Genomic DNA, 23490 nt, shown 5'->3' with positions numbered 1-23490 from the left:
TCCGCTCAGTATTTCCATGGAGCAAAATGGTGTCAACAGCCTGTCACTGATAATAAAATGCAAATAAATTAAAGAAAGAAAAAAGTTTTTATTTTTTATTTTCAAAAAGTACATATAATGCCTTTTTTTTTTGTTTCATTTTCGTTTCGTTTCATTTTTGAATAATTTTATTCTGTTTTGTTTCAGTTGCTAACATGAATTGGACTGGTGGTGCGCTTTCATTGCGGAAACGTTTATCAAGAACAAATCTGTAACTGCAACACAACGAGTGTTCCGGGACTTGGTAGACATAATCCCGTACCTGCTCGAAACACGATCTTGTCATGGGTTACTAACTTCAGAGCCAGTGGATCAGCAATGAAACGAAAATCAATCGGCCGACCTCGCACCGCCAGAACTCCAGAAAATGTGGCAGCGGTAAGACCAAAATAACATTATTCGGAAACGAAACAAAACAAAACAAAATGGCATTATATGTACTTTTCGAAAAAAACCAATAAACTCTTTTGTTTCTTTAATTTACTGTACTTTTCGAAAAAACCCAATAAACTCTTTTGTTTCTTTAATTTATTTGCATTTTATTAAACCTACAAATGTGTCAGATCATTTTGCCGAACCCTGTACAATACTTCTTTGGGGGCAAAACAAAATGGGAGCAGGCTTGGAGAACTTTGAGTGAGGAACTGGTATGTTTTTACTTTTTTCTTCGTTCCTTTATTAATCTGTTGGACTGTACAAAGGCACAAAATTTGTTACATTACCACATAGCAAATTGCTGAAACCTTTTTTTTTTTTCTGTCATCAGAGGAGTTTGTCGTAAAAAATTACAAAAGTGTGCAGTGTGCACGTTCGGCTGATGTTAATTGTCTGGAAGTTGTGTGACAATTTATTGTTTATTTTAAGATTATTTTACATTGTTGTTCAATGAATATTACTGTATTTTCCGGTAAATAAGCTGCACCTGATTATACTACGCTAGCTAAAATTAGGGGAAAGTCTTGTTTTGTTCATATATAAGGCGTCCCGGACTATAAGCCGCAGATGTTTTAATGTTTAATTATCATTTATAAGAGAATATACACAAAGAGGATTGTCAGGAAAGAGATGGTTCTTTGAGGACACAAACCTTTTATTAACATAGTTTATTGATATAGATCAGGGGTGTCAAACGTACGGCCTGCGGGCCAGAACCGGCCCGCCAAGGGGTTTTAGTCCGGCGCGGGGATAAATTTGCATTATTAAAAAAAAAAAAAAAGAATAAATTTCATTTTCTTTAAAATCTGCAGTTCCTATGTTGGTTGCTAGAGGCGTTGTGTTTTAGCCAGTTCAATTGCTTTACCCGCTTTTTCTCTTGGAACGGGCACCCTCATCAGCGAAAAAGAGAAAAGTGGACACAGAGTGTCAAATTTTTCAAGAAAAAATTGACTTCTCCCTACATGTTCATGGAGGTGAATGGGAAACCCGTGTGCCTGGTGTGTATGCAGCAAGTTTCAGTGCTTAAGGAGTATGATATTTGGCGCCACTATGAAACTCAGCATGGTGAAAAATACAACAGCTTGCACGGAGAACTGAGAAAACAGAAGGTAACTGAAATGTTGGTTTGTCTGAGGAAACGGCAATCTGTTTTCACCCGGAGCCGAGATGTCAGTGATTCTGCGGTGAAAGCCAGCTACGTAATTGCTAGCCAAGTAGCAATAGCGTCAAAGCTGTACTCTGAGGGGAAATTGGACAATTTATGGAGAAAAAGGGAAAACCTGTTCAGGAATTACAGTGCCCACTTTGGCTGCAGGACCTTGCATTTATGGTCGGTATTACAGAGCACTTGAATGATCTGAACAGAATGTTGCAGGGAGGCAAAAACATTGTAACACAGTATTATGACAGCATACGTGCATTTAAGTTAAAGGTCACGTTATGGGAGTCGCAGATAGCAAGCGGAGACCCTGCTCATTTTTCCTGTCTCAGAGATGTGTGCGCAGAAAGCTTTAATCCTGACGTGATACAGTCCAAAGACAAGATTTCAGGGTTGCTGAGGGAGTTTGACAAACGATTTCAGGTCTTTAGCGAACTCGAGACAGAATTCGCAGCTTTTCGCTCACCATTCACAGTCAGAGCTTCTGATGCTTCTTGAAATCATTGATTTGCAGTGTGATGTAGAATTAAAGGACAAATTTGCCTCTGTGGGCTTGGACAGATTTTACAAGTATCTCCTACCACGCTATCCTAAATTGACAGCACTGGCTGCAAAAATGTTGTCTGTGTTTGGGACTACCTACCTTTGTGAGCAAATTTTCTCACTAATGAACATTAAAAAAAATCAAGCTACGCTCAAAGCTCACACATAAGCACTTAAATGAGATTCTGAAACTGGCTGCTGCTCAGGATATGATGCCTGATATTGAAGCACTTGTGCAGGCTAAAAGATGCCAAGTTTCAGGGGCAAGTACTGAGCAAGACTAATTACTATGGAATGCTGCTTTGAACGTTGCACTATAAAATAAACAAGTGTGAATATTTGCACTAGTAATTGCTGTGAAAGTCAGAAACAGATTTACAAGAGAAGAGTATTAAGTAAATTATGTCTTATGCATGCCACTTATGTTGTCTTTGTGCGATTTAAAAAAAAAAAAAAAAAATTTTTCAATGCATTAACAAGGAAGGGGCCAAATTTACTTACCATATTTTCTGCACTATAAGGCGCAACTAAAAACTTCAAATTTTTTCAAAAGCCGAGTGCGCCTTATAATTTAGGTGCGCCTTATGTATGGACCAATATTGAGCCACTACAGCAGGCGTGTCCAAAGTCCGGCCCGCGGGCCAAATGTATATATCTTATATATCTGGGGTCTCCAAACTTTTTGCAAGGAGGGCCAGATTTATTAACGTGAAGGGGCCCGGGGGCCAATATTTTTTTTCGCTTCTCTTCTCGGGGGGGGGGGGGGTGCTAATGGGACGTCAAACGCTGCGTGTTCGCTTCTCTTCCGGGGGGGGGGGGGGGGTTGCTAATGGGACGTCAAACGCTGTGCGTTCGCTTCTCTTCCGGGGGGGGTGCTAAGGGGACGTCAAACGCTGTGCGTTCGCTTCTCTTCCGGGGGGGGGGGTGCTAATGGGACGTCAAACGCTTTGTGTGGGGGACTCCATCTAGTGTGGAAACTGAGAAGTGCAACAGAGTTGAGCTCAAGCTTCTTGTGCGGGCCATATTCAATTATGTTTTCAGAATTTGCTGCGGGCCAATAAAAACTGGCCCGCGGGCCGCAGTTGGCCCGTGGGCCGTAGTTTGGAGACCCCTGTTATATATGGACAAAGTTTTAAAATGGGCCATTCATTGAAGGTGCGATGTGTTTTTGTCAATTTATGTGTTCAGAATTGCTTCCTAGATGTGGAAAATGGATTTTAAATTCATTGATTTCTAAATTTAGATGTTTGATGTATTTTAACATGCAGGCTGCCCTGCAATGTTTTTAAGTTCCACAAAACTGTTATATCAAATAAGAGAATTTATTTTTCACAAAACAGAAAATTTGTAGAAAATTGTCAAGATAAACAATTACATCATTTTTAGGATGAAACTTTAACGTAAAAGATCCTGCCTATTTTTGTCTTTGTGTTATTTATTTTGTTAATTTTATGTATTTTTTTCCATTAGGTGTGTTTGGCAAAGGTAAACAGCTGCAATGTTTTAGATGTGGTACTGACTCAAGACCTCAGTCTCGGGGAAGGCCATGCAGTTCAATACGGAGACTCCTTGGAGGTGGCCTACAGAGGCTGGCTCTTGCAAAACCATACTATTGGACAGGTAATGTATTAAAGTCAAACAGAAATTTCTCTTCATTACTGGTGGGGTTGCATGAGCAAATATAAGCAAATATTCAAGTTTAACATTTTTTTTTTTTCAGATGTTCGACTCCAATCAAAATAAAGACAAGTTGTTACGGCTGAAGATTGGAGCAGGAAAAGTAATTCAAGTAAGATGAAATGTTTTATCTAGGTTTTGCATCTGTAATTGACTAAAAGTCTATTGTAGAGGTGATAGATTTGAATTTGTTTGTTTTAGCAATGCCATAATGATCATACAGGGTCCAACATTATAGTGGCCCGATGGCCCGAGGCTACCACGTGACTGTTGAGCCACCCAAAATATGCTGATGCTGGCTTGACCGGGCTACCAGTACGAATAAATGCAATGAAATATATATATATATTTTTTTTATGTCTGGTGTTAATTATATTGAGTTTTATCAATTTAAATTGATCTTTGCTTTTTAACCCCGCTGTGCACATTCCCTTACCCGCACTTACTGACAAAGTTTGCGCTACGTCCTCGACGACATTTTGGCCACTGAGTCTATACCAGGGGTGGGCAAACTTTTTGACTTGCGGGCCGAATTGGTTTCTAAATTTTGACTGGGGGGCCGAACCAGGAGCAGATGGATGTAGTGTTTGTTTGAAGTAATATAAATGACATGTAAAGGTCATTGCATAAAAGGTTTTTACTTTTAGTAGATACTAAAGCATGGATATTAAAAAAAGCTTTTTGAAAACAAATGCATTTATTAACAGCATTAAAAAAATATTTCACCAAAAAACTACTATCAGTGATTCTTATTAAATATGACACTGTTATGATGAATAACATTTTCCATCACTTCAGCGCCTGCAGGTCAGATTTATGAAATATGTTTATCTAATGAGGCGAAATCACATCCAACGGCAAACATTCTGACCAAATACATCAGCTTGAAGAATCAGTGAAAGAATACATCTAAATAAAGTAATAAAGAAATCAATAGTATTGTTGGTTTCCCTTTCTTGCTAGTGCATCATAGTCTGTAGTAAAATTTGTTGCGGTAATTCTTAGGATAGAGCCGAGGTGTCGGTCCGTTAACCATCGCCTTCACACAATAATAAAGTGAATGGTGTAGAATAACATATGTGTGAAGGCCATCGCCTTCACACAATAATACATTCAATTTGTATAGCGTTGTTCAAAGACCCAAAGACGCTTACAGGGAAACAAAGGTGAGGACATACGGGGGGAGACAATAGGATAGAGTTGGGAACAGGACACTGGTTATGGGTAGGTCTGAAGGTCGTCGGCTTGTGAAAAAATTTGTTTTTAGACGGGACTTAAATATGGAGAGTGAGGGTGAGTCGCAGACAGATTGTGGGAGAGAGTTCCAGAGTTGGGGTGCTGCGCAGGAGAAGGCTCTGTCACCGAAGGATTTGAGTCTGGTTTTTGGGACTGTCAGACGATAAGTAGTGGAAGATCGGAGGGGACGGGTGGGGATAAGGAAGTCGGATAGGTGAGGGGGAGACACGTGGTGAAGGGCCTTGAAGGTGAGGAGGAGTATCTTGAAGATGATGCGCTGTTTGATGGGGAGCCAGTGAAGAGAGTGGAGAATGGGAGTGATGTGTTCGCAGGACCAGGTGTGGGTAAGGAGGCGGGTAGGAGAGTTGTGGACTAGTTGAAGTCTATGGAGTGAGTGAGCAGTGATGCCAGTGAGAACGGAGTTGCAGTAGTCAAGCCGGGATGAGATGCAGGTATGGATGAGGAATTCAGCGGCAGGGAGAGAGAGGCAGTGTCGGATTTTGGCGTTGCGGCGGAGGTGGAAGTAGAAGGTCTTGACAACAGAGCTGACATGAGGGTGGATGGACAGGGGTAAAATAACATTGAGGTTGCGTGCCAGAGGGGAGGGAGTGATGGTTGAGGAGTCAATGGTGAGTGAGATGGGTCCAGTTATAGTGAGAAAGGATTTAGTGCCAATGAGGAGGAGCTCTGTTTTGTCACTGTTGAGTTTGAGGAAGTTGTGAGCCAGCCATGTTTTTATTGTAGAGATGCAGGTTTCTAGGTGAGTGTGGGTTTCGGGTGGGTGCGGTGCGTATGTAGATCTGGGTGTCATCAGCATAACAGTGGAAATTCAGGTTTGAGTTTGCGGATGACATCACCAAGGGGGAAGAGGTAGCAGATGAATAGGAGGGGGCCAAGAACTGAGCCTTAGGGGACCCCCTGTGTGATTGGGGAGAGGAGGGATGTGTGACCGGAGAGAGAGATGAACTGGTGCCTGTTGGTGAGATATGAGGTGAGCCAGTCGAGTGCAATGCCCTCAAGACCTCGTTGGTGCAGCCTTTGAAGAAGGATGGAGTGATTCACAGTGTCAAAGGCTGCGCTAAGGTTGAGTAGTAGCAGGATGTTGAGGGCACCGGAGTCTGCGTAGATGAAGAGATCATTGGTGACTTTGAGAAGAGCGGTTTCGGTGCTGTGTAGTGGGCGGAATCCAGACTGGAAGGGTTCATAGAGATGGGTGTGGAGTTGGACAGAGACAATGCGTTCTAAGGTTTTGGAAAGGAATGAAAGGTTGGAGATGGAACGGTAGTTGGAGAGGTTGACTGGGTCCAGGGTGGGCTTTTTGAGGATAAGGGTGATGGCGGCAAGCTTATAAACAGTGGGAAAGTGACCAAGGGATAGAGACTGATTAAAAAGGGTGGTGAGGTGAGGAAGGAGGAGGACAGAGAGGCAGGCCTTAATTAGGGTCACTGGAAGGAGATCAAGAGAGCAGGTGGTTGTCTTAGATGTGGTGATGATGTCCAGGATGTGGGAGGAGGTCAGCGACGTAGATGACGAAGGGCCCCACGTACTACCTGCATCAGTAGCGGCTTTGTTTGTAAATGACACGGAGGACGTAGAGTTTGAAGGATTTGATGATTTGGAGTGACACAGGTTTGACAAACTTGTTATTTATGTTAGTTATTAGTAGTTTCACATTGTCGAGGGAGGCCGTGAAGGCAGCAGGGGGGGGGGCGATTGTCATTGTTGGCTCATTGAGCTCGTTTTGTTGAATAAAGAACCGGTTACCAAACCCACGTCTTGCCTGGTACTTTGGTAACGCTACAATATAGTTATATACGTAGATCTGTGGAATAATTGGAACCGCAACTGACGATGAGTCGCACGTAGTTCCGGAGTCAACCGCTGTTTTTTTTTTTTTTTTTTTTAGTGACACAGAAGACGAAGATTCCGATGGATTTAATGATTTGGAGTGACACGGATGGTTCGATAAAATTGTTGTTGATACTACATTTATTTGATATATCTAGTCTGACGTCCGTGGCGCACGTAGTTCCGGAGTCAACAGCTGTGTTTTTTTTTTTTTTTTAAGTGACGCAGAAGACGAAGATTCGGATGGATTTAATGATTTGGAGTGACATGGATGGTTCGATAAAATTGTTGGTTATATTATTGTTATTTGATATATAGTTTATATATCGTTATATGGGCCTGGAATAATTTGAACTGCAACTGACAACGACGAGTCCGACGTCAGCGGCGCGCCGCACACGGCGTTGTTTACAGAAAGGACGAAGAATTCGATCGATGGATTTAATGATTTGGAGTGACACAGATGGTTTGATAAACGTGTTATTTCTGTAATAGTTATTTGAATAACTGTGAATGTTACATCAGACCCATTCTCAGCTCCTCGTTTGTGTTTGTCACGTTAGCATACCGTATCGTTTAGCCTGTTGTTGCTGGTTTATGTCTGTTCTTGGTGTTGGATTTTGTCAAATAAATTTCCCCCAAAAGTGCCATTTATAATCCGGTGCGATTTATATGTTTTTTTTCCTTTATTGTGCATTTTATGGCTGGTGCAACTTATACTCCGGTGCGACTTACAGTCCGAAAAATACGGTACGTCTTTTCCTTTTTTATCATGCATTTTATGGCTGGTGCGACTTGTACCCCGGAGCGATTTATAGTCCAGAAAATCCAGTAGTTTTGCCTACTCTCAGTACAATTGTAAGAAGGTGGGGGCTGTTGGTCTTATCAGTGGCATAGTGGTAGAGTGTCCGCCCTGAGACTGGAAGGTTGTGGTTTCAAACCCCGTCCGGGTCATACCAAAGACTATAAAAATGGGACCCATTGCCTCCCTGCTTGGCACTCAGCATTAAGGGTTGGAATTGGGGGGTTAGATCACCAACCGATTCCCGAGCGCGGCGCCGCTGCTGCTCACTGCTCCCCTCTCCCCCAGGGGATGGATCAAAATCACACGGGGATGGGATAAATGCAGAGGACAAATTCCACCACACCCAGATGTGTGTGTGTGACGATCATTGGGACTTTAACTTAACTTTAACTTATCTTCTGGACAGCGTTGATTCCTGCAAACGCCCCTCGAACCACCTCTTGCAACATTAGTGATTACAATAACCCTTTTTGTTAGTCCCTGGACGCTTCATGCTTTCTCCTCTTCTGATTATGAACTCAATGTTGATGCCTAGTAAGTAGGGGTGTAACGATTCATCGATACACATCGATTAATCGATATAATGCTCTACGATTTATTGGCATCGATGCTAAACGTAAACATCGATTTATATCGCCGTGTTTGACCTCGGACATTAGACGCGACTTTATTTTGAAATCCAGTTCATTGTTGCTTGCTTCCTCTTTCCGGGAGCAGTACGCGGCGTGCTGTGTTGTGAGCAGAGCAGGCACGTGAAAGGGGAGCCGACAACTACGCGGCTCCTGGGCTGGTGCTATGGCTAGTGTCCAAGAAGACGAGGAAATTCGCTCCCCTTTGGGCTTCAAGTCATTCGTTTGGAAGCACTTTGGATTCCAAAGAAAAGATGGCTCAACGGACAATTAAAATTATTGGAAATAAATAGTTCAGTAATGCACTTTAAAGTTAATGGTATTACAAAAAAAGAAAGAATATTCATTTTTCTTTACTTATATGAGAAAAAATATAGGAATTTGATCAAGTTCAGTGTTAAAATAAGCACTTTGTATACTACAATACTCTTGTAATTTCCTAAATAAAGAGTTTGCAGTACCTTGTTGATTTTGCGTATGAATTGTTATAAATCAGGATATTGTTCTATATTTTTTATTTAAAAAAATAAATAAAAATAAAAATATCGATCGTGGAGCACTATATCGTGATGTATCGTGAATGAATCACAGCAGGCTTTAAGATATCGGCAAATATCGTATCGTGATCCTTTGTATCGATATGATATCGTATCGTGACAAAACCCGCGATTTACACCCCTACTAGTAAGGTTCGCTCCCAAAATGATCAGCACTACAGTTGCTTGCTGCCCATTCACCACTCTTTTCTCATGCAGATTGTCCTATGTCTAACAATGTTTAAGAATCTCTCATGCAAGAAATTGAACAGTTTCACTCGTGTTTAAAGATAATTCATAACGAAAGTGCAGAACTCATATTCATGTGCCTAAATCTAAATACACCTGAACCTCGATTTTTGACGCTTCGATTCCACGTGACTTTCTGTCGAACACGGCTTGGTCATGGACCCCAATTTTTTTTGTCGTAAATACAGTTTCAATTAGTTTTTTAAATGGATGACATAAGGACCGTACTAAGTTAAATGACTAGCGCAAATTATTTGATGAGTTTCCGTGATCAATTTAAAGGCGTTTGATAATAAGAAGTTGGTCTGTTTGGTCTTTATGACTTCTTTATTACAGTGTTACGGATCGGTAGGATTGTATTTGATTCGGAAAAGCAAAAATTCGTGGAAGCCCCTCATCCACAGTCACAAGTCAGAGCATGGCCGGACACAGTAGTAGAATGCTTCATTGTTTCTTCCATCCAATTCACATAGCATCAAAATGACTTACTCAACCTGCCTGATATTGTCATCTGCATATTGCTTCTCTTTAAATAAAATGTCAACAGACTTTATTGTGTGTGGAGAATTCAGTGACGACCGGCAAACTGACTCCTTCGGCTGCCCGACAACATGCCTGACCTAAATTAACGTAACAAAGAACCCCTTCGGCTGCCTAATATGCCTTTCTAAAAAAACAAGATTTTCTATACAGCGCGCTTTCGGGGTTAACGCGAGTCCCAAATTCTGGATCCCAAAGTTCACGTGTGCGTGCATATGTACATAAATATAGTAATCCGTAGCTTCACCTTATGCGGCTTCACTATTTCGCGGGTATTTATAAGCAATTACCGTATTTTCACGTTTATTAGTCTTAGATTTTCTTCAAAATGTGCGACGTGCCCTATCATGCAGTGCTCCCTATGTGTGTTGTTGTTGTAAGGCGGACGTATTAAAGCGCGCCATGAGAACGTTAGAGGGAGAATTGTGGGTGTGGATTTGCAGTATAAATGAATTTAAATTTGGTCTGCACCACAGTTTTGTTTCTTATATTTTTTGCGGGAGCTTGAAGCAATGTATAAGGTACCATCTATAAAAGGGGAGATGTTAGAGGGAATGGAACCCCCCCCCCGCCCCCACATACAATGGTATGGTATACCCCAGCGGCACTGCTGTGTTTTTACGTCATGACGCATGGGCGTCGGTTCAATACAGTCACACATTTGAGCACTTGCTGTCATCCTCTGTCTCATTATTATCTATACATATACACACAAACATATGTAAGGAGACCAGGTGTTTTTTTCCACGCATTACTATCGCTGTTGATCTGTGACTCTATGCGTGCCCATCTCACAGCCGATGTGAAAAAACAAGTGAAGCAAATGAACGCCGAGCTTGCTAACATTCTAACATGTCTGCTGGCACTGTTGTTCGAGCTTTCGTAAAAGCCGGCATCATATCCGAGGAGCCACACGGCAGAGTGACTCTGACAGTGAAGAAAGTGAACCTGGCATGTCAGTTGGAGATTTAGCGCTGCTGTTCAATTCGGAAACAGAGGATGAGAACTTAGATGGGTTTAATTGATGACCATTACCGGTAATAAAAATGTGAATACCAAACTCAGTTTTGCTCCCGCTTCATTTTTAAATGCGCACACTTGTATGCTTGTGTGTGTGTGTGTGTGTTGTTGTTGTTGTTGCCATGAGAACGTTTACGGGGGAAGTGTGGGCGTGGATTTGCTGTGTGCGTGTGCGTGTGCACGTGCGCCTGCGTGTGTGCTGTCGTCACAGCCGATGTGAAAAAACAATTGAAGCAATGAACGCCGAGCTTGCTGTCATTCCGCGAGGCACGAAAAAGGAACTCCAACCGCTGGACATCGGTGTGAACCGGCCGTTCAAAGTAAACATGTAAAACAAGTGAAGTTAACATGTCTGCTGGCACCGTGTGTGTGGGTGTGGGTGTTGTTGTAAGGCGGACGTAGTTGAGAGCGCCATGACGACGTTAAAGGGCTAAGTGTAGGCGTGGATTGTATACAGGACTGTCTCAGAAAATTAGAATATTGTGATAAAGTTCTTTATTTTCTGTAATACAATTAAAAAAACACAAATGTCATACATTCTGGATTCATTACAAATCAACTGAAATTTTGCAAGCCTTTTAGTATTTTAGTATTGCTGATTATGGCATACAGTTTAAGAAAACTCAAATATCTTATCTCAAAATATTAGAATATCATGAAAAAGTATACTAGTAGGGTATTCAACTAATCACTTGAATCGTCTAATTAACTCGAAACATCTGCAAGGGTTTCCTGAGCCTTGAAAAGTACTCAGCTTGGTTCAGTAAACTAAATCACAAGTATGGGGAAGACTACTGATCTGACTGCTGTCCAGAGGACCATCATTGACACCCTCCATCAGGAGGGTAAGACACAAAAAGACATTTTTCAAAGAGCAAGCTGTTCACAGAGTGCAGTTTCAAAGCACATCCACAAAAAGTCTGTTGGAAGGGGGAAATGTGGCAGGAAACGCTGCACAACCAAGAGAGATGAGCGCAGCCTTAACAGCATTGTGAAGAAGAGTTGCTTCCAGAATTTGGGGGAGCTTCAAAGACAGTGGACTGAAGCTGGAATCCAAGTATCAAAAACCACTGTTCACAGACGTGTCCGGGAAATGGGCTACAATAGCTGTATTCCCATGGTCAAGTCATGTCAAGTCAAGTCAAGTTTATTTATATAGCCCTAAATCACAAGCAGTCTCAAAGGGCTTCACATAGACAAAAATTGACAATTATTCTCAAAGCATCCCCTGATCTTAAGCTCCCAAAAGGGCAAGGAAAAACTCAAAACCCCTGCCCGGGGAAAATGAGAAACCTTGAGAAGGGACCACAGATGGAAGGATCCCCCTTTCAGGATCACCAGGTTGTAATGGATGCAGAGAGGGCACAAATAATACATAATATGAAAATCAAAAAAAGTGGATGTCCAAGTCAGAGCGAAGGGCTGCCGGAGGAGCCCTCTACTATCCTGGCTGTGGAGGTTGAGCTGCAGTTCCCCCAACCTGAATTGGCCCACAAGAATCCAGATAGCCGCTGTCAGCTTGGGTGCCACCTAACCACCTCCCCGGCCGGTCAAGCCACTTCTGAAGCGTCTGACTTGGGCTATGGAAAAGAAGCACGAGACAGTTGCAGAGTGTTTCAAAGTCCTCTTTTCAGACGAAAGCAAGTTTTGTATTTCATTTGGAAGTCAAGGCGCCAGGGTCTGGAGAAAGGCTGGAGAGGAGCAAAATCTAAGTTGCTTGAAATCCAGTGTGAAGTTCCCACAGTCAGCTGCTGGTGTTGGTCCACTGTGTTTCATCAATTCCAGAGTAAACACAGCTGTGTACCAAGAGATTTTAGAGCACTACATGCTTCCGTCTGCTGAAAAGCTCTATGGAGATGATGATTTCATTTTCCAGCATGATCTGGCACCTGCCCACAGTTCCAAAACCACCAGTAAATGGTGTACTGACCCTGGCATTACTGTCCTCGATTGGGCTGCCAATTCCCCTGACCTGAACCCCATAGAGAATTTGTGGGGTATTGTGAAGAGCTGAAAGACACCAGACCCAACAATGCAAATGAGGCCGCTATTGAAACATCCTGGGCATCCATAAAACCTCAGCAATGTCACAGGCTGATTGCCTCCATGCCACGCCGCATTGATGCAGTAATCCGTGCAAAAGGATTCCCAACCAAGTACTGAGTGCATTAATGGACATTTTCAAATGTTTGATTTTGTTTTGCTGTTATAAATCTTTTTTTTTACTTGGTCTGAGGAAATATTCTAATATTTTGAGATGGGATTTTTGAGTTTTCTTAAGCTGTAAGCCATAATCATTAATATTAAAATAATAAGGCTTGCAATATTTCAGTTGATTTGTAATGTATCCAGAATGTATGACATTTTTGTTTTTTTTAATTGCATTACAGAAAATAAAGAACTTTATCACAATATTAAAATTTTCTGAGACAGTCCTGTATATAAAACTCACGCCCTATGAGCCGTTGCGCCCTATGTACGTGTCAAACACAGTCATGGCACACAACTGAGACTGCGCCTTTTATTACAGTGCGCCTTTTGAACGTGAAAATACGGTAATGGGAAAAATAATTTGCGGATCAGTCGGCTAATGCTGCGTTCCTGCACTCTGTTTTTGCTGCACTTTAAATTTTTGAATGGCAAATTTGAGCAACACACTGAATTTCCGAACAGTGTGGGGGGAACCAGTGCTGCTCCCAGCTTATTATGAAACGCACCATTGGTTTCTGGGACTTGCTCACGTGATGTGAAAAGCATTTCTGACGTATTTTTCTTTGAGATATCCAACATGGCGCTCCCATAAGTTTGATTAATTATTATTAGGTTTAACTCGAGAATTAGTCAAGGCAAAAGGCGATTGCAGTGATTAGCATGTCCGCCTCAGTTAGGAGGGTGTGGGTTCGATTCCACCTCCGGCACTCCCTGTGTGCAGTTTGCATGTTCTCCCCGTGCCCGCGTGGGTGTTCTCCGGGCACTCTGGTTTCTTCCCACATCCCAAAAACATACTTGGTAGGCTGATTGAGCACTCCAAATTGCCCCTAGGCGTGAGTGCGAGTGCGGATGGTCGTTTGTCTCTATTTGCCCTGCGATTGGCGTGCAACCAGTTCAGGGTGCCCCCCACCTACTGCCCGATGACTGCTGAGATAGGCTCCAGCACGCTCGCGACCCCTATGGGGACAAGCAGTATAGAAAATGGATGGATGGATGAGTTAAGGAAAACAAAAACGACGCATCCGCATTCCAGTTTTAAAGGTAATAATGTGTAACAGCGCTGCAGGCTCTAGTGGTTGAAATGCAGTAATGCGCTCCCGTCTTAAATGGGTTAAAAGAATAAACTTGGTGTTAAGAAATGGCCAATAAGTGTAGCATGCACATAGAATTTCTGTTGTCTCACTTGAAACCATTTGTTTATGCTGTGTGAGTAGGGATGGGAGAAAGGGGTGCTTGGGATGAAGAAGGCTGGCTGTCGTCTAATTGTTGTCCCTCCGAGCTTTGCTTATGGTTCACAAGGCGTCCCTGATTGTGTCCCAGCCAACAGCACTCTAATTTTTGAAGCAGCAATAAGACGGGTGAGCACCTATGCATTTTGCTGCTAATCCATATAAATTTGCTCTTACGGTATTCTGCCACATAATACTTTTTTTTCTACAAAGCAGTAACTTTGTTTAGAGATACATACGTATGTTACCCTGATTATTGTAAACACACCAGTAGCACTGATCTGTTGCTAGTTTTTCTTGTCATCAGGGTATTTGTTTTCATTCTTTTATGTGCCCTAGGTGAAAGTCTCCAAGGACTGTGGCTCAGATCAGACCAGTGCTAGTTCAAGAGATTCTGGTACTCTCTCCCCTACTCTTAGTGTTGATAATCTGATATTAGAGCCACCAGTACAAACAGCTGCATTGGACTCAGGCAAACTAGGGTGAGCCTCTTTAAAAAATAGGTGATACGATTTTCTATCAAAGTGTTTTTTTCATTGGGATTTCTCCCCTAGGGAGACACCTCTGCGTGCAAAGTCAGATTCCCTGAGTGAACAGCTCACTGTAAGTAATGTCTGAATGATATTTTCTGAAGAAACATGACATTATACCTGTCAACACATCGGGTTTGTTTTTGTAGCCATTTCAAGATGTGAATTGTTTTTCCAAATTCAGACTACTGATGCCACGAAGGCCAAGCTGATCTCACGAATGGCAAAGATGGGCCAACCCATGTTACCCTTTCTAACATGTCAGCCTGAATCGAGCGACTCTGAATTGGAGGTGAGCGTCAAGATATATGTTGTGCACATTGTTTTGTAACTAGAGCCACATACAGCGGGTGGGCAGTGGGTTTGGGCAGCTTTGTTAATTTTTATAATTGTCCTTTTAAAATCATTGATACTGTCAATCGTGCACTTATCTGATGTAAGTGACCGGCTCTCCGTTTAAAGGGTAAAATTCTGTACTTTAGCCCCTCTGCAGTAACGCAGTCTGTAGGGGAGTTCAGGTAACTAATCTATTGTTAGATTAATTCCGTCATTTCCGGACGCCAGTCCCGCTGAAATCAAAGAAACCCGAGGGTTGAGTAACTACTTTGTCGAGACCCAGGATCTCCTCGATCGCGGCCGTTTCAGCGGCTCTCCTTTCCTATTAAGATTGTTGCTTTTGTTATCCGCTTGGAATAGTTAAGCTGTCTTTGTTAAGACCGCGGGAACTCGTTTATTTTCACTAGCGTACACTCACACTAGCTGAGTTTAAGTTAACGGTTTCGAACCAGATTCTGACACTCCCTGATGTCAAGGATTAAAGCTGTCGTCATTTAAAAAAAGAACTGAACGGTTTAAAGTATGACTATGATAAAGAAACAAAAGAGATTTAAAGCATAAAAGAGCAAAATAATCATTAATCGAAATTAGATGATTATAAAGTAGAAATTTAATGAATAAGCAGGAAAGAGAAGTACAAGTTTCAATTGTTCGAACAACTAACAATAATTTACTCACCATTCTCAATAGAGCAAAAATGATTCAGTCTCGAAGTTCTCTTGATTGAAAACTCAAAAATATAGTAAAAAAGGGTAAGAGGCTAGAGGTCTAAAATGCTGTTTGGTGGAAGAGTCGAGTGATCAGTTCTCCTTGTTCCAAAATCCGAATTCTGTTTAAAAGAACAGGCTGTCCTAAAGAATGGAGATGACGACGCCCTAAAAATGGCTCCTCTCTCCTGCACCGAGGTCTGCATCTCCTAGCCTTGAGCTAGTCTTTGAGCTTAAAATTTGAAGATAGTATAAATTCATTTTAACGGACCTTGGGTTAATCTAAGAAAGAATGAAATCTATCTTTGTCTAATCGGCGTTCTCGACCCACGGCAGTAGCCGCAGGGGCCATACCCCTGACGGGGAAAGCCCACCGGGCGAGAGAGAGCGCTGCTCTTTGTCCGAACTAACCTTTTATACCAGTCCAGTTCGTGGGTACTATGGCTGCTTGGTCACGTACCGGTTTTTTTCCATGACGTCATACATTGGCCTCAGATGACCCAAATGCTTCCAGAATAGACTGCACCTGCATCTCGGCCGGTCTCAACCGGATTCAACCAGATGAAGTGACCATGTTCTCACGGAAGTAACAATTTTCTCAGGGATGCTTCATCCTGTTTCCCACTCCCAAATCTTGTCAACTGTCCATAAACGTGACATTTGGAAATGTTTTTTCTCTGACTTGTGTTCCGTCAAACAGCACTCTGTTTAGGCTTCAACTGGATGAACGTGACCGAGGTCATGCTCATATGTGGGATCTCAGTCTTCCACCACTTAGTATCACCATTAACCCTTTCCGCCTCCTTGTCTTCGCTCACATTTATACATTCATGTGTAAATGGAACATCAATATTACATACATGTTTGATACTGATCAAACATCGTGACAATAACAACACATACTTTCACAATAGTCAATTTAACACATAATCATAACTATGATCGTGGATTCCCTTAGTTGGCAGGTTAAAACACTCAAGCATCTTCAAAACGTATTTTGACAAGCTGGTGACCTCTAGGTCAAGCTCAAGCGTGGGATTGCAGTCTTCCACCCACGGTATCACTGTCAGCCCCTTGTCCTTACTCAACTCTTAATACATTCATGTGTAAATGAAACATCAGTGCTATGATGCTGCTCAAGTTGCTACTAACTATACAGTATTGCAAAGCAGAATAAAATAAAATATATCGCAGCTTACTCTTACTGTGATTAACATGTCTCATTCTCATTAGCTAACGATGAGCATGGGCTTCCCTCGTTAGCAAATTAAAATATTAAAGCAGTTTCAAAGTATATTATAGCAAAACAAAATAATATAACATACTCCAAAATTGTGTGTTGCTGTGCTTCAGAACAAGTCTTCATCTAATCGATTACCGTATTTTCCGGGCTATAAGGCGCACCAGACTATAAGGCGCACCTTCACTGAATGGCCCATTTTAAAACTTTGTCCTTATATAAGGCGCACCGGACTATAAGGCGCACCATTAATGCATCATGTCAGATTTTTGATCCAAATCAAATCATTCTCCATTTTATCTTTTTTATTTCAACTTCAGATGCAACAAATTACCGTTTTTTTCCGTGTATAATGCGCAAAATTTAACTAATTTATTGTCCTAAAATCTGGGGTGCGCATTATACATGGGTACAAATTTTTTTAAATTTTTTTTTTTTTAAATTTTTTTTTTTTTTTTTTTTTTTTTTTTTTAAGAAAATCATGGTACAACAAAACCAACAACAGGACTGACCGACAATAGTGTGTTTGTACTGTGCTCTGGTCATTTCGTCAAAGAAGGGATAATAGTCCTCTTCTCTTCTTGACTGACAATGAATGTGATAGTTTAATACAATCAGCAAATAACAAAATGTGTATTACAGGTAATATTTTATTTCACAACACTTTGCCATGTTCCTTTCGTCTCTGCTGTTCACTTCAAACACGCTCCATACGAACGCAATGCTCTCGTATCAGACGCTTGCTCGATCACCTGCTCGTTTGCTGTCACAATGTACCCTACACAAATCCGAAACATTTGTTGCGGCTCCGAGTCACGACGAGGGGCAAGTTTTGGTTTCCAAGGGTGTTTTTATTCCTCTTCAACGTCTCTCCCATACAGAGCCGCCTTTTTCACATGTCCGCACGTCACTTTCCTCTCTTTTCATCTGATTGCGGTGGTGCCTTTACGGGCAGTCGGAGAAATCAACGCCAACAAAAAAAAATACATCCAGCCTAGTTAAGACCATACCAAAGACTATAAAAATGGGACCCATTGCCTCCCTGCGTGTGTGACGATCATTGGGACTTAAAAAAAAAAAAAAAAAAAAAAAAAAAAAAAAAAAAAAAAAAAATTGGGTGCGTATTATACATGGGTACAGGCTTTTTTCCAGCATCCACATGCCATTTTTAGGGTGCGCATTATACATGGGGGCGCATTATACACGGAAAAAAACGGTACTTTATAATCACAAAATAATGATCCATAGTCTTTTTGATTCATAGTCTTCAGCGGGCCACTTATGATTGATTTCATGACACAATGCTTCGGGAAAGTTTCAATTTAGGAATTTGGTCCATATATAAGGCGCACCGGACTATAAGGCGCACTGTCGGCTTTTGAGAAAATTTGAGGTTTTTTGGTGCGCCTTATAGTCCGGAAAATACGGTACTTTTTAAACTATTAATTTACTATGTTAGGTCAATCTGACTTTGGCACCATCTTCTGGTGAAATTTGGAACGGGACTGGAGGTTTACTGGTTCAACCAACAAATTCCCCTTTACCAATTTAACAATAGTTAATTTGGAAAAACTAACTTTTAAGTAACCCCTACTCAGGCCCCCTTCTTCAGGTCTTCCATGTTAAGCTTTGAAATTTGGAATTTCATCTTAGCCAATTCATCTGGGCCAAATCCAATACACACTCATGCACCATCTTTTACCTTCCTATCCACCATGTAACTGGACAATACTTTCAATTAAAAAAACAGTTAAGTATATCATATAGGTGAAAAACACAGTGATGTTTGAGAAGTGAAATGAAGTTTGTATGATTTACACAAGTTGTGCAATAATTGGTTAAACAGAATCAGGCATGTGCATAAATTTGTGCACCAAAAAAAAAAAAGACGCATAACTCAATATTTAGTAGATTCTTCTTTGGCAGAAATAACAACCTCTAAAGCACAGGTGTCAAACTCAAGGCCCGGGGGCCAGATACGGCCCGCCACATCATTTTATGTGGCCCGCGAAGACAAATTGTGGATCAAATTCGTGTGTCATTACTAGAATTGCAAATCGTCTTCACTTTTAATATCTTTTTTTTTTTTTTAGTATTTGGCCAATTTATACTCGTCTGATTTGAAAACGAGTCATTTGTCAGTTCGTTTTGTAACTTTTACTGTATATAAAATGAGGTGTTCATACATTTAATTGGGTTGACAGTCATAATGGCCCTCTGAAAGAAGCTATAACTACAATGCGGCCCGTGAAAAAAATGAGTTTGACACCCCTGCTCTAAAGGCTTCCTATAGCTTCTAATTAGATTCTGGACCAGGGGTGGCCAACCCGCGGCTCGCGAGTCGGCTCGCGAGCCGCATGCGGCTCCTTGCCGGGTTTCATGCGGCTCCTTTACGTTCATATCAACATTTGTGGGTTTATTTGTTTTTGTTTTTGTGCGTGTTCGCTTCGCTTGAGTTCAATATGGTATTTTCGTCAAACGCTGTGTGTTCGCTTCGCTTGAGTTCAATATGGTATTTTCGTCAAACGCGCATGCGCATGAGGTCAAATCCCGCAAAGGAGGAGGGGCAAACCCATTCGAGGAAACAAATAGTGTCAATTTTGCTCTCAAAATGGTAGGGAGAAAATACATAGCTAAACGAAAATATGAAGATAAACTTGTAAAGCGTCAAATCTTCAGCGCCACTTCAGTTCACTTCATGCTAATTTCGAGCGACTTTCCAAAAGGGACTGAATTTCGCAAGCGCAAGTTGGACATTTTGAAAAAACAGGCAGAAAAACAGGTACAGTTTTTCCCAAAAATGACGAAGCACTCAGAGACTGTCACACTTGCATCGCATCAACTGGCTTGGAACATTGCACGGGCTAAAAAGCCATACAATGAAGGGGAGTTTGTTAAAAAATGCCTCAGTGACGGTGTTGAAATCTTGTCTCCTGAAAACGACAAACTAAAAGGAACGGTATCAGACATCCAACAAAAAGAATTGCTTCGAGTAGTTGTTGAAAATGACTGGCCTGTGGTCATAGTACTGTAGAAGTCCATCCATCCATCCATCCATTTTCTGTACCGCTGTATCCCCACGGGGGTTGCGGGCTTGCTGGAGCCTATCCCAGCTGTCATCGGGCAGTAGGTGGGGGACACCCTGAACCGGTTGCCAGCCATTCGCAGGGCACACAGAGACGAACAACCATCCGCACACGCACTCACACCTAGGGGAAATTTGGAGCGCTCAATCGGCCTACCAAGCATGTTTTTGGGGACGTGGGAGGAAACCGGAGTGCCCGGAGAAAACCCACGCAGACACGGGGAGAACATGCAAACTCCACACAGGGAGGACCGGAGGTGGAATCGAACCCGCACCCTACTGTAGGAGTCAATTTCTGTCATTATCATGTTGGTGCGTGACATGATAATGTCACACAGTAAATTTGGCTGAGCAGAGGTGTGTGTGTGTGTGTGTGTGTGTGTGTGTGTGTGTGTGTGTGTGTGTGTGTGTGTGTGTGTGTGTGTGTGTGTGTGTGTGTGTGTGTGTGTGTGTGTGTGTGTGTGTGTGTGTGTGTGTGTGTGTGTGTGTGTGTGTGTGTGTGTGTGTGTGTGTGTGTGTGTGTGTGTGTGTGTGTGTGTGTGTGTGTGTGTGTGTGTGTGTGTGTGTGTGTGTGTGTGTGTGTGTGTGTGTGTGTGTGTGTGTGTGTGTGTGTGTGTGTGTGTGGTGTGTGTGTGTGTGTGTGTGTGTGTGTAAAGAGGTGAGTTTTAAGTCCAGTTTTGAAAGAGTCAGTGGATTGGGGTGCTCTTAGGTGGTTGGGGAGGGAGTTCCACAGTGTAGGGGCTGTATGGCAGAAGGCCCGGTCGCCCATGGTGCGCAGTTTGGTTTTCGGAACGTGGAGAAGGTGTGAATTGGATGAGCGGAGGCTTCGGGTGGCAGGTTTTGGGGCAAGGAGTTCTTTGAGGTATGGGGGAGCATGTCCGAGGATACAATGGTGAGTGAGGAGGGCGATCTTATAATCAATTCGGAATTTGATGGGGAGCCAGTGCAGAGAACGGAGGATGGGTGTGGTGATTGCTTTTCCGCACCCTCATCAGGATCCTAGCAGCGCTGTTTTGAATGTACTGAAGCCTCTGGAGGCTCTTGCTAGGGATCCCGATGAGGAGTGCGTTACAATAGTCTAGCCTTGAGGAGACAAAGGCGTGGACAAGTTTCTCAGCATCCGTCAGAGTAAGTGTGGGGCGGAGTTTGGAAATATTTCTGAGGTGGAAGAAGGAGGTTTTGCAGATGTGTTTTATGTGTGACTCAAGGTTGAGTTGAGGGTCCAGTTTCACACCCAGGTTGGTGACAGTGGCTGAGAGGGGAATAGTGAGACCGGCGAATAAGATGCTTGTTATTGGGCAGGTATGGATCTGATGGGGAGTGCCAATTAACATGGCTTGGGTTTTGTCACTGTTAACTTGTAGGAAGCTGAGATTCATCCACGCCTTTATCTCCTCCAGACACAGGGAGAGGATGGATGAGGGAGATGGAGAAGGCTGGGTTATGGAGGGCGGGGGGTCAAGTTTGAGGTATAGCTGGGTGTCGTCCGCATAACAATGATATGAGATGCCGAACTTCCTGATTATATTGCCGAGGGGTAGTATGTAGAGAGTGAAGAGGGTAGGACCGAGTACAGATTCCTGGGGGACACCGGAGGTGACAGTGTGAGTGTCGGATTTTTTCCCCCCCAGGGAAACGTACTCGGTCCGGTTCGAGAGGTAGGACTGAAGCCAGGTTAGAGCAGTGCCAGAGAATCCAGTGGAGTGAAGTTGGTTAAGGAGGATATTGTGGTGGACAGTGTCAAATGCAGCGGACAGATCCAACAGGATGAGAAGTGACGGGGAGCCTGCATCGGCAGCCATGAGAAGGTCGTTGGTGACCCTAACAAGTGCTGTTTCAGTGCTGTGGCCAGAGCGAAACCCGGATTGAAATTTCTCAGCGATGTTGTTGCGGGTGAGATGAGTGTGAAGTTGGGCAGCTACCACTTTTTCCAGAACCTAGGAGAGGAACGGGAGGTTAGATATTGGTCTGTAGTTGGCAAGGTTGTCCGGGTCAAGTGAGGGTTTTTTGAGCAGGGGGGTAATAATGGCAGTCTTCAATGCAGGGGGTACAGAGCCAGACTGGAGTGAGAGGTTGATGACATTGGTTATTAGGGGACTAATGGCTGAGGTTTGTTGTTTAATGAGGGCTGTGGGGAAAGGGTCCAGGGCACATGTGGAGGGTTTCATCTTTTTGATGATGTCCTCTACCTCCGACTGCAAGATAGGGGAGAAGCAGCGGAGAGGCTGGACTGTCCCGGGTGGAAGGAAGGGGGGAGGAGGTGAAGTGGTGGGGCCAGAAGAGGAGAGGAGCTGGGTGCGGATGTTCTCAACCTTAGCGGTAAAGAAGGTCATAAAGGTATTGGACACTACCTCTGAAGATTCTGTTGGAGTGGTGGGTTGGGGTTTGAGAAAGTGGTTGATGGTTGAAAAGAGCTGTTTTGAATTTCCAGGGGTATTGTTTATGATATTGGAATAGAACTGGGCACGTGCAGTCCCAAGGGCTTTTGAGTAGGCCTTCTGATGTTCTTTGTAGGCTTGTTTGTGCACGGTCAGTCCTGAGGCTCTAAGACGACGCTCCAGGATCCGTCCAGTTAACTTCATCAGACGCAGCTCACTGGTGTACCAGGGGGCTGAGCGTGAAAAAGTGACTGTTTTGGTTTTTTGGGGGGCGTGGATACTTAGAAGTTTGGCCAAAGAGTTATTGTAATGGTCCACTGCCTTGCTGACTGATGTAAAGGTTGCAGAGGAGGAGGAGAGAAGCTGGAGGTCCTGTGCTATAGTGTCTTGGTTGATGTTTTTGAAATTTCTGAATGAGATTTGCCGCTTGGGTTTGGAGTGGGGGCGTGGGAAAGGAAGTTCCATTTGAATAAGTTTATGGTCAGACACACCGACTCGTGAACTTGCAGGTTGCTTATGGCCGATGAGGAGATGACAAGGTCAAGTGTATGACCTTTGTCATGTGTGGGGACATTTACATGTTGGGTGAGGTGTAAACAGTCCAATAGTTGCAACAGGTCAGAGGCAGGGGGGCGTCGACATGGATGTTAACGTCACCTAATATGATTAGATTAGAGGAAGTGGAGGTACAGAGGGTAGTGAGTAGATCGTGTAGTTCTGGAATGAAAGAGGGGTTTGGTTTAGGAGGGCGGTAAATAAGTAAAACTGGGATAGGATATGGAGGTTTACATTTGAATGCAAGGGATTCGAATGAGGAGTGATCAGGTAGAGGGAGGGGGGACAGCTCTAGATCAAGACGGTGGAGTACAGCCAGGCCACCGCCACGGCCAGTGCTGCGAGGTTTAGTTATGTATTTATAACCAGAGGGACAGGCTTCATTGAGGGATTGATAGACATCCGGTGGTTGCCAGGTCTCAGTCAGGCACATTATGTCTAAGCCTTTGTCCAGGATGAGGTCGTGAATAAATGATGATTTACGGATGAGTGCTTGGATGTTG

General features: G+C 43.0%; 1 protein-coding gene and 1 long non-coding RNA gene across 3 annotated transcripts in view; one reads left to right on the top strand and one right to left on the bottom strand.

Moving 5' to 3' along the window:
- Positions 1-23490, top strand: part of fkbp15b (FKBP prolyl isomerase family member 15b) — a 50131-nt gene that overhangs the window by 14074 nt on the left and 12567 nt on the right. For both annotated transcript variants that reach the window (XM_037259497.1, XM_037259498.1), the window contains exons 7-12: positions 3647-3796; positions 3897-3965; positions 14142-14285; positions 14496-14638; positions 14711-14759; positions 14871-14978. In XM_037259497.1, the coding sequence (XP_037115392.1) occupies positions 3647-3796; positions 3897-3965; positions 14142-14285; positions 14496-14638; positions 14711-14759; positions 14871-14978 (663 nt within the window). The remainder of the gene's footprint in view (positions 1-3646; positions 3797-3896; positions 3966-14141; positions 14286-14495; positions 14639-14710; positions 14760-14870; positions 14979-23490) is intronic.
- On the bottom strand, positions 512-15620 carry LOC119127599. Its single transcript, XR_005098883.1, has 3 exons — positions 15530-15620; positions 11434-11435; positions 512-522 (listed from the first exon to the last, which is right to left on the bottom strand). It is a non-coding gene; the product is annotated as an uncharacterized LOC119127599 (long non-coding RNA).

Source organism: Syngnathus acus, chromosome 9, assembly GCF_901709675.1.
Source record: "Syngnathus acus chromosome 9, fSynAcu1.2, whole genome shotgun sequence".
NCBI classification, from domain to species: domain Eukaryota; kingdom Metazoa; phylum Chordata; class Actinopteri; order Syngnathiformes; family Syngnathidae; genus Syngnathus; species Syngnathus acus.
This window is presented reverse-complemented; position numbering and strand designations above follow the sequence as displayed.